We start from the raw sequence: 17,038 nt of genomic DNA, 5'->3' as shown, positions 1-17,038 counted from the left end.
AAGCCTTCATCTCTTTCAGCCTCTGCCAATGACCGCGGTTGGAGTTAACCTCAAAGCGAGTCTGAGATGTTGTTCAGGCAGCGGCCTGTCTGTTCACTCTAGGACGAACTATCAAGGTGCCCAGCTTACCTTTGGCTCTGGTTTTCCTGTCATGGTCTTCAGCAGCTCGTGCAGGTGAGGCCAGTTTCCCTGTGAGTACCAGCCGGGTTTGTCCAGCGACGGCAGCCCCTCGCTCTCCTCCACATCATTCACTGAAACAGAGTCAGAGACCACAGTTTGACCAAACAGCCATCTGGTACATGACCGCACAGCCTCGAGGCCTCCAGAACCAAAACCATGTCAGCTAAATCTGACCACAGAGCTCAGCAGACGGCCCACAGGGAAACAGAAAAGAAGGGGCCCTGTGAGAATTATACAGACTTTGAAACCACTGTAATATTCTCTTTCTCAAACCTTGTCCTGAAGTCAGGGGGAAAAAATGTTACTGCAAAAGAAAAAACCCATTCAGTGGCTTATATTTGCTTTGTCTTGTGAATCTAGGAATATTTCAAATCTCCCAATGGCTGTGGTAATTATTCAGTTCATTGGGTCATAGTGAAAATGTGAATAAAATCATTACACCAAGATTTATGGATCTTTTTCATATTATATCCTTTGAACACAGCAAAAATACAAGATATTTAACGCTCAAACTGACCAACTTTGTTGTTTGTTTTTTTTCCGGAAATAAACACTCATTCTAAATTTGGTACATGAAACATATTACAAAAGAAGTTGGGACGGGGGCAAGAAAAGATTGGGAAAGTTGCAGAATACTCAAAAAACACCTTGCATATGATTGGGTATAAAAGAAGCACTCCTCAAAGACTTGGTGTTAACAATCGATGATGGCATAAGGGTTCTAAACTTTGTGAAACACTGCATGGCCCATTAGCCCAACATTTCATCAACAATGTTCCTTAATGTGCAATCAAAAGAAATTCAGAGATTTCACCATCTACAGTCCATAATATCTTGAAAAGATTCAGAGAATCTGTAGAAATCTCTGCACATAAGGGGCATGCCTGAGAACAAACACTGAATGCCCGTACAGTCCATAATGTAAAAATCTGGAGAAATCTCGGCAGGTAAGGGACAATGCAAAAATGCCAACATTGAATGACTGTGACCTTTAACCCCCTAAGGGGGTCCTGAGGTTACAGCTGGCAGAGAGTTTTATGGAGAGAACAGCCGTTTTGTTCAACTCAGCTGCTGAGTCGTATCACTGTTTGAGAGCAGAACAGAAGTAATTTAGCGCCACCTTCCATTTGCGATGTAGAATAAGTGAGAGGCCTCAGCTGCTGGCGAAATACCACTGCTCCTATCATTTTTTTGCTTTCCCAGTAAAGTGGCCCAAACTGGGCTCTTGGCTCTGGTATCAACCACCTGGCCCAGCATTGGCTGGTGGGGAGTTTGACTGTTGACATGCTGCTGTCGGGGTGAGGCAATTGAGGCACGTCATATAAGGTGATGCAACAGTGTGACAGTGGCATGTTTTGGACTAAACCTTGCTCTGTTGGCAGCAGGGAAATAATTTTACTTTGAGTACTTCAACAAGTCCTCAGATGTTTACAGAGTGTTGTTAGAAGAAAAAGGTGTTGGATGTTTTCATGCTCCTGCCCCAATTTTTTGGAACATGTTGCAGGTTTATGATTCAGAATATTTGTATATTAAAAAAACCTACATTTTCAGTTTCAGCATTAAATATCTTGTCTTTGTGCTGTTGTTACTTAAATATTTAAGTTAGATTCCCTGTATTTCTATTTACATTTTAAAAAATGTCCCAACTTTTTGCAGAAGAAGGCCCATGATTAAACCAGTGTAGCTCTGCTTCATTTAGCAGCTTTAATCGGTTGTATCTGTACTGAAATGACTCCAGGTTGCACAAGAGCTGCACATGTTTCAGTGGTGTTGTATTAGACGTATGTGACAGATTAAGTGGGACATTTGTGGTTTAGCGTTGAAGTACACGTGTTAGCTGCGCGTTGATGCTATCATTCATAGTGACAGAGTATACGTAGAAACTGCTGTTCACCCTGGGCTGGTACATCAACAAAATAAAAGCACTGTAGATATTTAACTGGATGTAATTAGTTTCCTTTACACTGAACAGACAGCACACTCACTGTGAATGATGACAGCTCTAAACCAGAGTTAAACAGTCACATTGTATTCATTTATAGCTGTGCAGAGACATTACTTTATATGGACTTCTGAAAGTACAACGCAGACAGTTCAGCTGTGAGCTCTTAAGACCTCGATGGAAAACATGTAAATCATATCACTGCAGTAAATGTCAGGCTAATATTAGACTGTTTAACAGAGGCTATGTTTATGATAATGTGAAGATATTGTGTTTAGATAGTCTAGAGCTTATTTCATGGGTCAAAGACTAGACAAGTCTGTCAAAGTATGAAGACACTCTGTCGACTGAAACAACACCTACTGATCGATCGCGTCCTTGTTTAAAAAAAAAAAAAAAAAAAGAGTAAAACGGCACATTATTTAAAGACCAAACCATCAGTGACAGTATCCTCAGAACACCTAAGCTGGTTGCCTAAATGAACTTAGGAAGAAACAGAAACTTTTGGCAGCATACTAAATACTTTTAACCCCCATGTTTGAAAAAAATGACTCATAACTGAATGTATTCATATGATATCCTTTAATCTCATCCCACCAATTAACAAGACTCACTTATTTGAGCCCAAGGTGTATTCCTTCCATCTAGGGGTGTCAATGACTAAGGTTTGTCATAGTTGAATCTGATTCGTCAGATTTTGCCTTTAGTTGACTAACAATCAAATGGCGTTTCCGCTACACTTTTTTTGTCCCCGGACTGGCAGTCCTCAAGAATTCCGGACATTTAGAACAACTACCAGACATTTGCTTTAACATTATTTTGCTGCATTAACAGCAGCAAAATGCATAAATCTCTCTCTTATTTTTTTGTGTAAGTGGTTTAAAGTATCAAAATGAAAGCTGCATGATTTTCCTTACACACGCAGGCAGTTACACAATATACGCCCACATTAAACTCATAAACAACAACAGTTAGCTTCACATCAGCACCGTTAGCCTGTTAGCATTGGCTGCTACTATAACTTTGCAGCTTACAACAGCCAAATACCATCCTCCACCGACAACAAGGAAGCATCCAAACACATAACAAAAGTGCTCTCTTAACTGGACACTACGTTAGAACTCTATATTTCAAATAAAAAATGAGTCTTACCATCAGCTGCTAATATCAGTCCTCATGATGACAACTGAAACCTCTGCTAAAACTGTACATCCCACAATCCTGGTTTATTTGGACTATTTGCGAAAAGACAAAAGCTCCACAGCACATAGTCCAGTCCTCCTCTCATTAACGGCTTATCCAAGACTACTTCTGCTAATTGGCCAGTGTAGGCCTCTCTCTCTCTGCTGCTGCATCTGTGTTTATGGTGTTCAGCTATAGTTCCCTTCGTTTCAGCTTCTCCATTACTCGCAGCAATGACACAAAATCCCTCCATACCGCTGATGATATTAAGCCTTTGGTTAACCAGGAAAACCTCACTTAGATTAAAATTCTGCTTTACGAGAAAACTCTGGTCAAACTTTCCCACTTTCCCTGCAGAGTCCCCAGCGAAACTGAGCTCGCGCAGAGAAATAGATTTGCTTTGACGTCATCGTGCATACATAATTAGTCATGTGCTTGCCATCTGAGGTGATAAACAACCCCAGCACCACAGGACAGTGGCCGGAGTCTGATCGAACCAGACTCCTCCCAATCGAATCGTTGAATCGCCGACTGTTCCAGGTCACCCCTACTTCCATCCATCCATCCATCCATCCATCCATCCATCCATCTTCTTTCACGTATCCGGGGTTGGGTCGCGATGGCAGCAGGCGAAGCAGGTTAACCCAGACATCCCTCTTCCCCTCTAACCCTTTCCAGGTCTTCTTGGGGATTTTCAAGGTGCTTCCAGGCCAGATGGGATATGTAATCCCTCCAGTGAGTTCTGGGTCTGCCTCAAGGTCTCCTCCCAGTTGGACATACGGGGAAGACATCCACAGGGAAGTGCCCATGAGGCATCCTGATCAGATACCCGAACCACTTAAACTGGCTCCTTCCGACATGAAGGAGCAGCAGCTCTATTTCCAGATCCTTCCAGATGTCTGAGCTCCTCACTCTATCTCTAAGGCTGATCCCAGCCACCCCCCTAAGGAATCTTATTTTGGCTGCTTGTACCTGGGATCTCATTCTTTTGGTCATTACCCAGAGTTCATGACCATAGGTGAGGGTTGGGACAAAGATTGAGCGGTAAATCAAAAGCTTTGCCTTTCAGCTCAGCTCCTTCTTCACCACAACGGCGCCTGCAAAACTGCTGACACCGCACCAATTCACATGTCAATCTCATGGTCCATTCTACCCTCACTCATGAACAAGTCCCCAAGGTACTTGAACTCCTTCACTTGGGGCAAAGATTCACTCCCCACCTGGAGTGTGTGACTTTTGTCGTTTTTGAAAATAAAACAACCCACTGCTGTTCTTTGTTCTTCTTTTAACAAAGAAATGTCGTCAAGTTCTGATAAACGCTAATCCACGCTAATCTCTTCCTCCATAACTGCACCAGCTCTTGCTGCTGCTTGTTTACGTCACAACTCTGCTGCGCCTGAAAGTACTGCCCCTCGTCGCTGATTGGTCCTGTCACTTTCTAACCGGGCCCAAACGGTTCAGAAGGGAGCTTTGCAAGATGGATTCGCCAGTGAAAAACAAGGAAACGGGCGTGTCCATCTGCATTGCAAGGTTAGCGCATGTCAGCATTACCCAAAAATGTGCCGAAGAGAAGTTATCAGAAAAAGAGTCCAGCAGATGCCTCTGGCCATTAGTTAGAGGCACTGGAGCAAACTGTTGAGTAAGTAAACCTGGTTTGACTGGAAGGCCTCCTTTGTAATGACGACAGTTGTCAGGTAGAAATAGACAGCTGTGAGTCTGTCTCATGATAATCGCTAGGGATGCACCGAAAATTCGGCCACCGAAAATTTCCGGCCGAAAATGGCCCAAAAGTGCATTTTCGGTTTTTGGCCAACAGACTTTTATCACCGAAACAACAAGGCTGAAACACGACGTTGTGATGATGCAAGCAAAAACCACGGCTAGCACGCGCTTGGATCAGTGGTTCTCAAATAGGGGTACGTATACGTGAAGGCACTCCAGGGGGTACGTGAGATTTTAAAATACATGCCCGCTATTTAAAAAAAAATAGTGCCTTTCTTTGCACGTCTGGAGCGACACGATTTTGAGAGTATATTACATTATAAAATCACATTCATGCTGTGAACGTCTGCGGTGTGTTTTCTCTGTCCTCTGATAAACAGTGATATTTACTGAAGCGGAAGATAAAAGGAGGTTTGTCCCTCTCTGTCCTTCACTCCGTGCGTAATGCGGCACTTTTACGCACAGCCAGGACGTCAGTGCCATTTTGTTTCACTGTTTCATTCACTGTGCCTCCTCTCTTTATTATAAGGGATATTAACTCAATTGTGATCTCCATGTCCTTCTACATCTTGTTCTCTGCTCAAAAGTTGTTGTTGCTTTGAATTTTCACCAGATGCATGATGGGAAATAATCTCAAAAGGAATTGTATTCTAGACTATAGTGACCCACAATCATTTCAAAATCTTAGTCTGAGACTAAAAACTCAACGGCTTGCCAATAAATTGTCTTTAGCTGTGAGAGGGTCTGAGATGTCAGTCTTTTTAGAGTCTTCTAGGGGTTTTAGCAAAGTCCTCTGGTGTAAGGCTGGCAAAAGACTAGCTAAAGCTAGATCTTTGTAATTAAAACTCTGACAATAAGTAAATTAAGTTTGTCAAAAACAGACTAAAGACTGAGATGTCAGTGCTGGACTGACAGACATTTAACATCCATGATATTTCTCCACTGTGCATATAATGGGCAAAAACACAAGCAGAGATTGTTAAAGCTAGGTCAGTTTTTTCTTCAGGATAGTTTGAAGTAACTGAAGTATTGATAGTTTATTATTATGAGTCTTTTACATTTACATTAGTTTTACAGCATGACTAATAAAATACGTTTAAAGAAAATCCTTGTTTTAAGTTTTCATTAAGTTTTTCAAACTTTCAAAAGATTTACTAAAATGCGACCAAAGCTAAAAGCCATTTTAGTCCAAAGCTAAGACTAAATACATAACAGCAGTAAAAATCAACACTTCCAAGACTCTAAAACACTCCCAACAGCTTAAAATAAAGGTGACTTACAGTCCTGGTTATATGGTATTTCAGTGGTTAATCCTAGTTATAGGCCTTGGATATCAATTAACTTTGTGGTATAAGTTGAAATTCCAGATTTTGGAACATCAAAATCTGTTTTTTTTTCTTGAACTTCCTCCACTGATCATATCCAGCTTTGCCTGGTTAAGGATGGAGAGAAAGAAACACCACACCAGGGCAGCTCCAGCGCTGTTGCGTGGCCAGAGCTGGAGCTGGTTTGGAGTTGGCCCATTTTTAGCAGCGACAAAGAACCGCTGACTTTTCCACAGGTTGGAGCTGGCTCTCACTGCTATATCATTACGTCACTGTAGACGTCACAGTGAATCTCCGAACTCCAGAACAGCAGCACAAATGGCGGATCCTGTTGCTCTACAATGGCTGCCGTTGGCTTTTTGAACTTTCCCTGGTCCAAACTACACTGACAAACATTTTAACATAAATAAATGTACATATGTATGACTGCCTGCCTTCGGACAGAGGATGAAAGTTAGCTATTGTGCTATCCATTCATATTTACATTGACATGTATTGGGGCTATGGTTAAACTGTGCAGTCATAATTCAATAAACTTAATTTCAAAATCAGTTCAGAATAAAGCCTATTATAAAGCCTATTTCTGACATGAGAGTTCCTATTTTGAATGATTTTTTTGAATGACTTAAATGTTTGTACAAGGAAATGGTTAACATAAAAAACACAGGTTAACTTAAACTTACTGATACATATTGATTTATGATACAATAAAATACTTCATTATTTCAGTCCTAAATCTGACGTTTTGTTTTACAGTCATAGCACCAGGCCTATCTAGTTAATTGAAAGTTTTACAGACAGCAAACTGAATTCTTTAGTTGTCTTAAACTCCTGATGAAACAGGAAACAGACAAACACACTTTCAGACATACTTATATTGACCAGCAGTGCTGTAAACCATCTCTGATGGCACTAATGAGCACTCTTTAAATACAGCATGCCTCCTCTTGCTGTTATCTCTGGATCAATGGAGCATCTTCTGTTTTAAAGTAGGTAACAGCTCCTACACGAGCAGACGGGGGTCGTTAAGTTGACAGAGTGGTGTTTAAAAGCAGCAGCAGATCCTCACTCTCACTGACCAAACCTCCAGAGAGCAGAGCGGCACAGGTTCAACCTGAGGTTAAATGTGCTATAAATATTGTGACAGCAGAGAGTGAAGGAACAGCGATGAGAGCAGCCACATATGTGATTAAACACACGTATCAGTGGTAACATCTGTGAGGACGGTGGACTCTGAGAAGAAGAAGAATGAGAGGTATGTGGTCTGGATTCAAGAGAAGAGGAGCTGTGCAGGTTTTTCTACTGAAAAAGTGTTGATAATGATCAATACATCCTGTACCCTGAGGTTTTCAAGCGACTGATAGCACAGCTTTCTCTGTCGTAATATTCTGTTATAACATCCTGTGTTAAATGGCAGTTTTTAGAGGAAATTCTTTCGCCCTGTAGAGTTTAAAAATTGCTCCAGTTTGGTTGAATGTAAACTAGTGACAAGATAAAAGGACTTTAATTTACTTAATTTAATTTTACTTACTCCTGTTGTCCAAACACTGATCCCCACTTAACTTAGGTCCAATGGCTATTTTGTCATCTTGTTAATTTTCTTTCAACAAAATAAACCACTCAGAAAATGTATGCCATGCTTATGTTTGGTATAATCCTTTTCAGCACTACCTCAACTTTATAAAAATGAAAACTATATATTTTTTTAAGTTTATTTTATGGTATCAGATATAGGGCCTCCAAAAATTGATTTTTTACAAATTGTTATTTAAAACAATATATAGTCATTTTAAAAAAGAAATTACAGTATGGTGAATTTATGGAAAAATACCAGTGCCCCTCCTGTATAACATGGTCCACTGTCTCCTATGTGTAACATCAATATTTTATATCAAATTAAATATTTCCTGTTTTACTTGGCCTATTGACATCAAACAAAAACTGAAAGAAAGCATCAAGATCATGCTTTCCACACAGAGTTATTGCAAAATGCATCTTTGTTTTCATGCTGTCATGTGACAGTTCAAGTCAAGTCAAGACAAGTAGTTCATGATGAAATCACCCCAGATCGTGGACTCCTTTAGGGATGCACTGATATCAGTTTCGGGTTCTGGTGCTGATACTAAGCCTTAGTACTTGTACTTGTACTCATAAAACATTACAGATACTGTACTCGTATTTTCAAATAAATGAGTGTCAAAGTTCAATGAAATGAGAATGAAAACTATGCAGTGATAAATTGTCAAGAAAGCAATAAAGAACATCTGATGAAAATCAAAACAAAATTTCAAACTAATCTTAAGAATGGTCATGGTATTTTAAAGTACTCATATTTGTACTCGGTTATTGATGAGTGCCTGAATGAAAGTACTTGTGCTTGGTCTAGAAAATCCTGGTATCAGTGTATCCTCGGTTTACCTCACAATTATCTACCATTTTGGCAGATAGATACATAATGAGGGAGAAAAGCTGTTGAAAGTTACCTTCCTTGCTTGCACTGCAAGCGATCCCAGAATACTATGCAAGCAGCTCAAGCATTAACCAGGAAGGACACTCTAACAGCTCCTGTCTTCTCCGAGGTCGTGGGCTAGGTAACACGACGCCATGGATGACAAAAAAATTCCTTTTTAAAGTGGATAAACACTCAATTTTATTTGACACCACACATCCTTTCAAGAAAACATACATCTTTTAACTTCCTTCCCAAATTACTTGAAACTTGAACTCTTACAGGATAATCTAACATTTTAAGATGCATCTCTAAGTCAGGGGATGGATACAAAAAAATATATAATCCAAGGCCCTGAACATTTAGCAGAGTTCAGTTAAATCAATCATCAGCAATGAGAAGAATATGTCACATGTGTAGATCTGCCTAGATCAAGCCGTCCTCACAAACTGAGTGAGCGTGTAAGAAGGAGACAAGTGAGAGAGGCCACCAAGACACCTATGACTACTCTGAAGGAGTTGCAAGCCTCAGCAGCTGAGATGGGAGAGACTATACAAACAACAACTGTTGCCTGGGTTCTTAACCAGTCAAAGCTTTATGGGAGAGTGGCAAAGAGAAAGCCACTGTTGAAGAAAACTCAGATTCAATCTGGACTAGAGTTCACCAAAAGGCATGTGGGAGACTCCATGGTCAAGTGGAAGAAAGTTTTTTGGTCTGATGAGACCAAAATGGGGCTTTTACCCACCAGACAAAACACTGACACACGACAAACACAACACGCACGGTGGTGGCAGCATCACGCTGTGGGGATGCTTCTCAGCAGAAGGAAGTCTCGAAAAGGTAGAGGGTAAAATGAATCAAAAAATACAGGAAAATCCTGGTGGGCAATCTTACACAGTCTGCCAGAGAACTACAGCTTGGAGAAGAATTATTTTCTAGCAAGACAATGAGCGGAAGCATACAACGACCCAAAAATGGTTTAAAGACAACAAGGTGAATGTTCTGGAGTGGCCAAGTCAAAGCCTAGACCTCAATTCAATGGAAAATTTGTAGCTGGACTACAAAAGAGCTGTTGGAGACCGATCTGTGTGCAACCTGACAGAGCCTGAGCAGTGTAACAAAGAAGAATGGAGTAAAACTGCAGTGTCCAGATGTGCAAGCCTGATTAAGACCTATCCACACAGACTCAGAGCTGTGATTGCAGCTAAAGGTTCAGGCTGAAGGCAAGGGCTGTCATCAAGAGGACTTCTTTAGTAACTTATACAGTATGTTTCTTATGACCCCATCTGCAGCAGTTAGCTTACTCTGCTCGGCTTTTCCAAAAACAGAGACCATGCTGACTTTCATCTACTTCTATTACTACATATATATATAGCTAATACAACCCTATATCAGAAATAAAACTGCCCCTTTTATAATTTATGAGACCCTTGAAGTACAAGGAATCTCTCACATCTTTACTGGGTTCAATCATTGTTTTTCTCAAAGCACATTTCAGGTCAAGGTTTTAAATAAACATCATAATCCAATAAATAAAAGGAATATTTCAGGAATGTAGAACAACAAGGGATGTTTTTCCAACTAAAAAGGGAGTGTCCAGTTAGTGAGCAGGCCAGAGGAAGAACAGATGCTGATGTATTTTTCTGCCAACGTGGCAAAAGTCAGGAAGAGTGAGAGAGGCAGAGAGAGAGGAGAATGTTTCAGCGAGTGGATCATCCTGTCTTCACACATAATGCATCCCCAGTGTTATTGCTGGCAACAAGACAATCCAGATGAGGAGAGCATTCCAGCCCGCTGCCCCTGCCAGAGCACACCTTCAACACTGGCATCCAGGATCAGAGGCTGGGAGGATAAGGTGAGCCGGGAAACGACCCGGGAAGGTAACCTGAGTTATGTGCACCGCTGATGGTGAGGAGCTGAGCCAATGAAATGTTGGCAGCTGCTTTTTATCTCTTTAACACGACTAACAGCTGTCTGAGCTCGACTGACCTCTCCACAATATGCTATTTAAGTAATACAAGGAATGCTCTGTTATAAGTCAGTGCAAAAGTATGCTTTTAACCCAAATGACTCTAGAGATTTTACTGTTAACCTCAGAGAATAATCCTGCATTTTTAACTGAGACACCATTTTATCAGCTTTAGTGTACGAGTTACTCAATCTGGATCAATACACTGCAAAGTCAAAACATGGATTCTCATCATCATCTTTAAAATACACCTTTATTTTGAAATCCCTGGGCTTTTTGTCTTAAAAAAAACTTCTAAAACATCAACCCTGAGGTGCCCAGTTACACTCTAAACATCCTTTTTTCAAGATAATCTTGGCATTAAGAATATCTGTGCTGCAGTAACATCAAGATAAAAGGAAAACACAACACAGAAATGAAAACACAGTAAACAATAACGACTAAGGCTGGCCACACACTGGACAATTTTCAAATCGTCATCAGGAAAATTTTATCCTTAATGCTCTAAACCCACACACTAGATGACTCAGCCAGACCATCAGGTCACTGGATACCACACACCTGCTGACCTGCAGCCTCGCATGATCACGTGATTCTGAAGAAAACCAAACTTGTACATCTATTGATACCGCTGACATGCTGTCCCTCCACCACAGACTGCCATGGCATTCATTACAGCTGCAGCCAAGGGAAATAATCAGGATGAAATCCTGGATGAAATGAAGGTAAAGCTGTGTTTATGCTTGTGAGCGTTGAAAGTAAATATGATCCTGTTGGTGAAGCTGCTGGTGCTGCTCGCTCCCATTGGTTGTTGTTGTAACTCCGTTGGAGATACTACGACCTAGAACCGTACATATCAAACATGTTTGGTTTTTATGATTCAGGGGTCTAGGAGGCTATTAGAGCAGTAGAACAATCGTGTTGACACCACACACTTGAGGACTATTCAGATAAATTATCACTCAGTCCACTCGGGATACACCCCCACTATCGTCAGGGGAGGCGCAAACTAGGCTAAAAATCCTGTCGTTTTTTGCACAAACTTCTTCTCCGATCTCTTTGGGACCTAAAGTGAAAAAATCATTCTGTCTTCAAAGTCGTCAAATATTCACATATTTACCAAAAAAAGTCATTGTGCTTCTCTGTGTTAGCTCTATTTGAGCCATTATTCAAACTAGTTCCTGTTTGTAGAGACAAAGAGGGCCACATGACGGTCTCACTTTCTCTCCATTATGAGTTATTCACGCTGTCTATTAAGGTGTAATGACGTGTGCAGTTTGACAAGGTATGACACAACAATCAAACAGCTTGCCACTGATTGTCACAGCCTGTCACAATGCATTGTGGGATACAAAAAAAATGACATATGGTGTATCCTGGAAAGTCATCCAAGTTCCAACCTTGCTAGAAAAGCTTCCGTGAGGGCTATGAGGGTATAGATAGTGTTGTTGGACAGTAACAAGAGGCTACAATTTATGGTGAAAAAGTTATTTAACTTTTCGTACCCTGTGTCTCTTCCTGTTGTTTATGACAATGTTGGTCTTGAATGGTGTGAGATTTTGAGAACTCACTGACAATTATCTTAATTGCTTGCATGCAGTTGGCACCAAGAGTGGAACAACCAGTTATTAGGATTATGGGGCAATAACATATCACATAGGGCCAGGTAGGTTTTAATTGTTTTTTTCCTTGACAAATGAAGTCATCATTTAACTGACTTTTGTTTTTACTCAGGTTATCTATATCGAATCTTAAAAAAATTAGTTTGATGTTCTGAAACATTTAAGTGTGACGAAGAGGGAGAGAGAGCAAAGAAACTGTCCCTACAAATAGATGCTTCTTCAGGAAGTGCCCCCCTTTTCTGAACTACCTGAAGAGCCCTGCAATATTAGACGTCAGGATTGGGAGAAGTCCGTCTGGTGCTAGAGAAAGCAGAGTGTTTATTAGTATCTGCTATTTGCTCCTCCCTGGGTTTTCTTTATCACACTGTCAACTTCTCTATTGTCCACAGCAGGAGGACATCGTTCCTGAAGTTGTTCCAAGTAGCAGCTATGAATAATAAAGGATGATTTATTACACACATCTGCAAACCTTTTAAAACATATTTTTGGTTCATTTTCATTTATACGAACATACAAAGTTCCACGTGTGTATGCCATTAAAAGCCTACAAATGTCTGGGATCTGGTGTGTTTCTTTGGGGGCAAATCAAGCTATCTGAAGATGTCTGCTTGTGTTCTAGAAACTTGTAATGAGTACTTTTCTCTTTCCGTTTACATTTTCGGGACTGAATGTTGAGTTTAATGACTGATAAAGTGCAGCAGAGCGTGGGAGCTGCAGCTCTGTACTCACCAAGGGTCCTGAAGGGTCTCTGCTGGGGCACCAAGGAGAAGAAACCAGGCTTCAAGGCGTTTGTGATGATGACATCAAATAGCTCTTCAAAATCCTTCCTGTAACGGCCGGAAAAACAACATTAACCTCTGAGATCGGCGCCCGGCCGCTGTGTGAAGGACAATGCCTGGACTGAATCCAAATACGCTGATTTACACGAGCACAGACAGTCCAGAGAAGCTAAACAGCGAGTACAGATGATGGAAAACATGGAGCTGTAAACAGGGAGGACATACAGAGCTGGGGGGGGGGGGACTTAGACAAATAAAGTAAACACTTAAAGAGGGCAGTATACTCTCCCACAAAAGATAGGGTGCATGTTAAGAGCTGGATAGTATCTCTAGGGGAGACCAACACTGCTGCCTTTTTCTGTACAGTATGTTAAGGAGAATCTCTACACGAGCTTCCATACAAGGAGAAAACATGACGGTCCTATAAGATGGGAAACACTCTTTTTAGAAAGTTTTAAGGATCTAAATCAATCAAAATTATGTATGAGAATGTTTATGTACCTCCAGTGTGGGAAGCTTTTAAATCATATTTTTCTAGCCTGCCATAAACAAGCCTGCTACATGAACATTACATGAAATATAATGATGAATTTTAGTATTTTCTTATGATTTTTAACCTAAATGAAGAACACATTCATATATATTTAATCTCATATGACTAGCAAAACATTTGCCAAGAATTCAGACTTATTTTTTGTACTTAAAGCTCCATAATCCCTAAAAAAAAAGTGACAATTGTGGCGATGAATTAGAAAATTACAGAAGGCACCAGGACTTTCTTTAGAGGAGTGCCTTTATTTCAACCTAAAGTGGAAAAGTGTGCTGAAAACATAAATGTGTAAAACAACAGTTTGTAATAACAATGAAAATAAATAAATAAATAAACAAATAAATAAATAAATAAATAAATAAGAATTCTGAAATGGCAAAAATATTGTAGCAAACACTGAAATATTTACCATATGACAAACGTGGACAAAATAGCATAACAAAGTTTCTATATTAAAAAAAAAAAAAAAAAAAAGAAGTATTAAAAAAAATCAACAAAGGCAAATTTTTATAATTCCATTATTATTTCTATTCATTTAAATTGTATAAATCAATTGTATAAATTTAAATTTTATCTAATATGAGATATAATTATTATAAAATCTATTATTATCATTTCTTGTATAATACTAACAATAACAATAATAATAATAATTGTTATATCATTGTAATTATTAAAACTATTCTTCTTCTTCTTCTTCTTCTTCTTATTATTATTATTATTATTTATTTCATTCATGTAGTACATTATTGTATTTTTTACTCTCATTATTATTATTATTTATTTCCATTTCTATTTTATATCTAAATAAATAACATAAATTTATTTTTTGTGATATATCACTATTATATATTTTCATTCATAATTATTAGTGTATTGTTATGTATTAGTGTGCATGGCGTAGATTACTAGCATTTCTGTGAAAGCACCATTAATACTGAGAGGTACATACAGATTTTCGAGCAACATATGCCTTCCTGATGATGTCTTTAACACATGTGGATGGACTTTAATGCAGCCACTGGCCACTAGTGGCCACTGTAGCTTTTCTTAAGGACCCCTGCCTCTCTGCCACAATGCTCTTTCCTCTAATAGAAGCAACCGCTATCTGCTATAGCACTGATAGCATGTCATAGGAACATAGAGCTTATCATTATTTTGATCTAGAACCAGGCAGATAAAATTGTCCAGAGACTGTGTCAGGATATACCCACATATAACCTGGGCACTGCGTGACGATATTCAGCTCAGGAAAGTGGATGTTAACCTAAAAAGAGGACTGAGGGTAGTCGTGTTAGCACTGCTAACTTTAGCCACATTCTGTGAAGCAACTTTGCATCATGACGCTGTTTTACTAGTGCAGAGGGAAACTGGTTTGCAGAATGGAAAGATCATACTCCTAGGAACATCACTAGACAGGCCACATTCTGCATGTGTTACAACAGCATGGCTTCACAGTAGAAGAGTGAGGGGACTAGACTGGTATGAATGCAGTCCAGAACTATATCCTATTGAAAATATATGTAGTATTACTAAGTGTATACTACAACGAGGGACTGAGATTTCACAGAGTGGTAAACATATTCGTGTCCCAATTCTTAAGGAACATGTTGCAGGCATCAACTTCAGAATTTAAGTGTGTTGAAAACTCTAAGGAAAGTTTATCAGTTTCAGTATTAAATATCTTGTCTTTGTGCTGTATTCACCTGAATTTATGCAAATAAAAAAGATTTGCAAATTACTGTGTTCTGTTTTTATTCATATTTAACACAATGTCTTAACTTTTCTGGAACTGGTGGTTTTGTTATGATATTTGAGAACTATGTATAAGTTTTTTAAAAGTCTTGTATCCAGTCCTGCAGCTTCTTCGGACAGCTTTTTGAATGTCGTCCAGCAGCCTCCTGTCAGACAACTTTGGCCTTGTTGTGCTACTTCTGACAGCTGAATGTCATTGGCCTTCAGCCGCTTCAGCACGGTCGAGGGCGGCAGAGAGGGAGAGCTCTTCTCTGCGTGACAAAGGAGAGGCCTGTTTTTTTTAAATAAAGTGCTTTGAAAAGGTAGGAAAACGAATGTAGAAAAACAGGAAGGATCTTAAATTAGGCCCTCAATCTGTGAACAAAGCAGCAGCTCCATAAACGGCCTCCTGACGGATGTAGCCGGCCTTATTTCCTCTTGTTTCTATCACAACATAAATTTACACCCCCTGACCCTGTAAAGCAGTGACTCGAACATGACTTTGAGCACACACAGCTGGAGCTCTCACTGCCCTCCTGGGGAGAACAACAAAAATGACCAGGCCGCTGCTGCTGAACAGGAAATGGAGCAAGGGGGTTGGGTAGGGGAGGGCGGAGGTTTGGGTCACATATGTCCCATGAGATGAACTGGCATTCGAAGTAAACCAGATCTACCTCGACCTGTTTTCTGCATCTGCTGGACTTAAGAGAACCATCGGCTCTGAGCGTGGAGAGTAGAAAAGCAGACCACCTCAGCGGGCAAGAGCGGCGTGAGATAACAACGCCGTACAGAGAACAAAAAGGGCTTATGGTGTTAAAGCACAGCAGTGACACACACGCTGTGTTGATTCAAAGCTCTCTTGCTGCTTGATCGGGTGTGTAACACGGCTTAAGCTAAAAAAATAAGCCTGAAACCACACAGTGTGCACTGCAAACAGAGGGAGGCCATCATACACAAAGCCAGTGTTAAACTACAGAATACTGCAGAGACAATAAGACCTGTGCTGCTCACCTACAAATATAACTGCAGTGTCTGTAGCAGGGGGGGTCATTAGATACTTTTTGGCCTCAGAGTTGACACAACGGGCTAAAAATGCAATATCTAACATGCATTTACTTTTATCCTAAAATTCTGAAGTGATTGGGCAAAGGCTCCTGGCCACTGGACAAATATTTGTCAAATACTCACTCCGTCAGTAGCTCTGTTTTTGGTCTCCACCAACTACCATTTAGGCAGCTATTGATGAAAGCGATCATCTGGGTATTAAGCCAAATCAATGCCAGCCTGTCTCCTTTCAGGGTGAACCTATTCCACCTAAATAAATGATGGTAAATTAAAAAGACGGGGTCTTTAGCAATATAAAAGCTTCAAATATAAAATCTGGATATTAAAAAGCCTTACCCAATAGCTTGTGAGTTTAACACAAAAATAATGACTTCTATGAACAAGGATCAGCATCGTAACATGAAAAAATGGAGCTAAATGTGTGCAGAAGTTCCTGTTCAGACTCTTTTCATCAAACTGGACAAACAGCCCCATCTTGTGACTTGAGATGTCATAAACTGACATCATACTTTATAAGGC

At 40.0% G+C, this 17,038-nt stretch overlaps 1 protein-coding gene across 1 annotated transcript in view; it reads right to left on the bottom strand.

The window, feature by feature from the left end:
• Positions 1–17,038, bottom strand: part of nt5dc1 (5'-nucleotidase domain containing 1) — a 103,735-nt gene that overhangs the window by 22,631 nt on the left and 64,066 nt on the right. The window contains exons 8-9 of the mRNA XM_041805114.1: positions 13,121–13,218; positions 130–251 (exon numbers count right to left, since the gene is read on the bottom strand). Of these exons, the coding sequence (XP_041661048.1) occupies positions 130–251; positions 13,121–13,218 (220 nt within the window). The remainder of the gene's footprint in view (positions 1–129; positions 252–13,120; positions 13,219–17,038) is intronic.

Source organism: Cheilinus undulatus, linkage group 14 (assembly GCF_018320785.1).
Source record: "Cheilinus undulatus linkage group 14, ASM1832078v1, whole genome shotgun sequence".
Taxonomy (NCBI): domain Eukaryota; kingdom Metazoa; phylum Chordata; class Actinopteri; order Labriformes; family Labridae; genus Cheilinus; species Cheilinus undulatus.
This window is presented reverse-complemented; position numbering and strand designations above follow the sequence as displayed.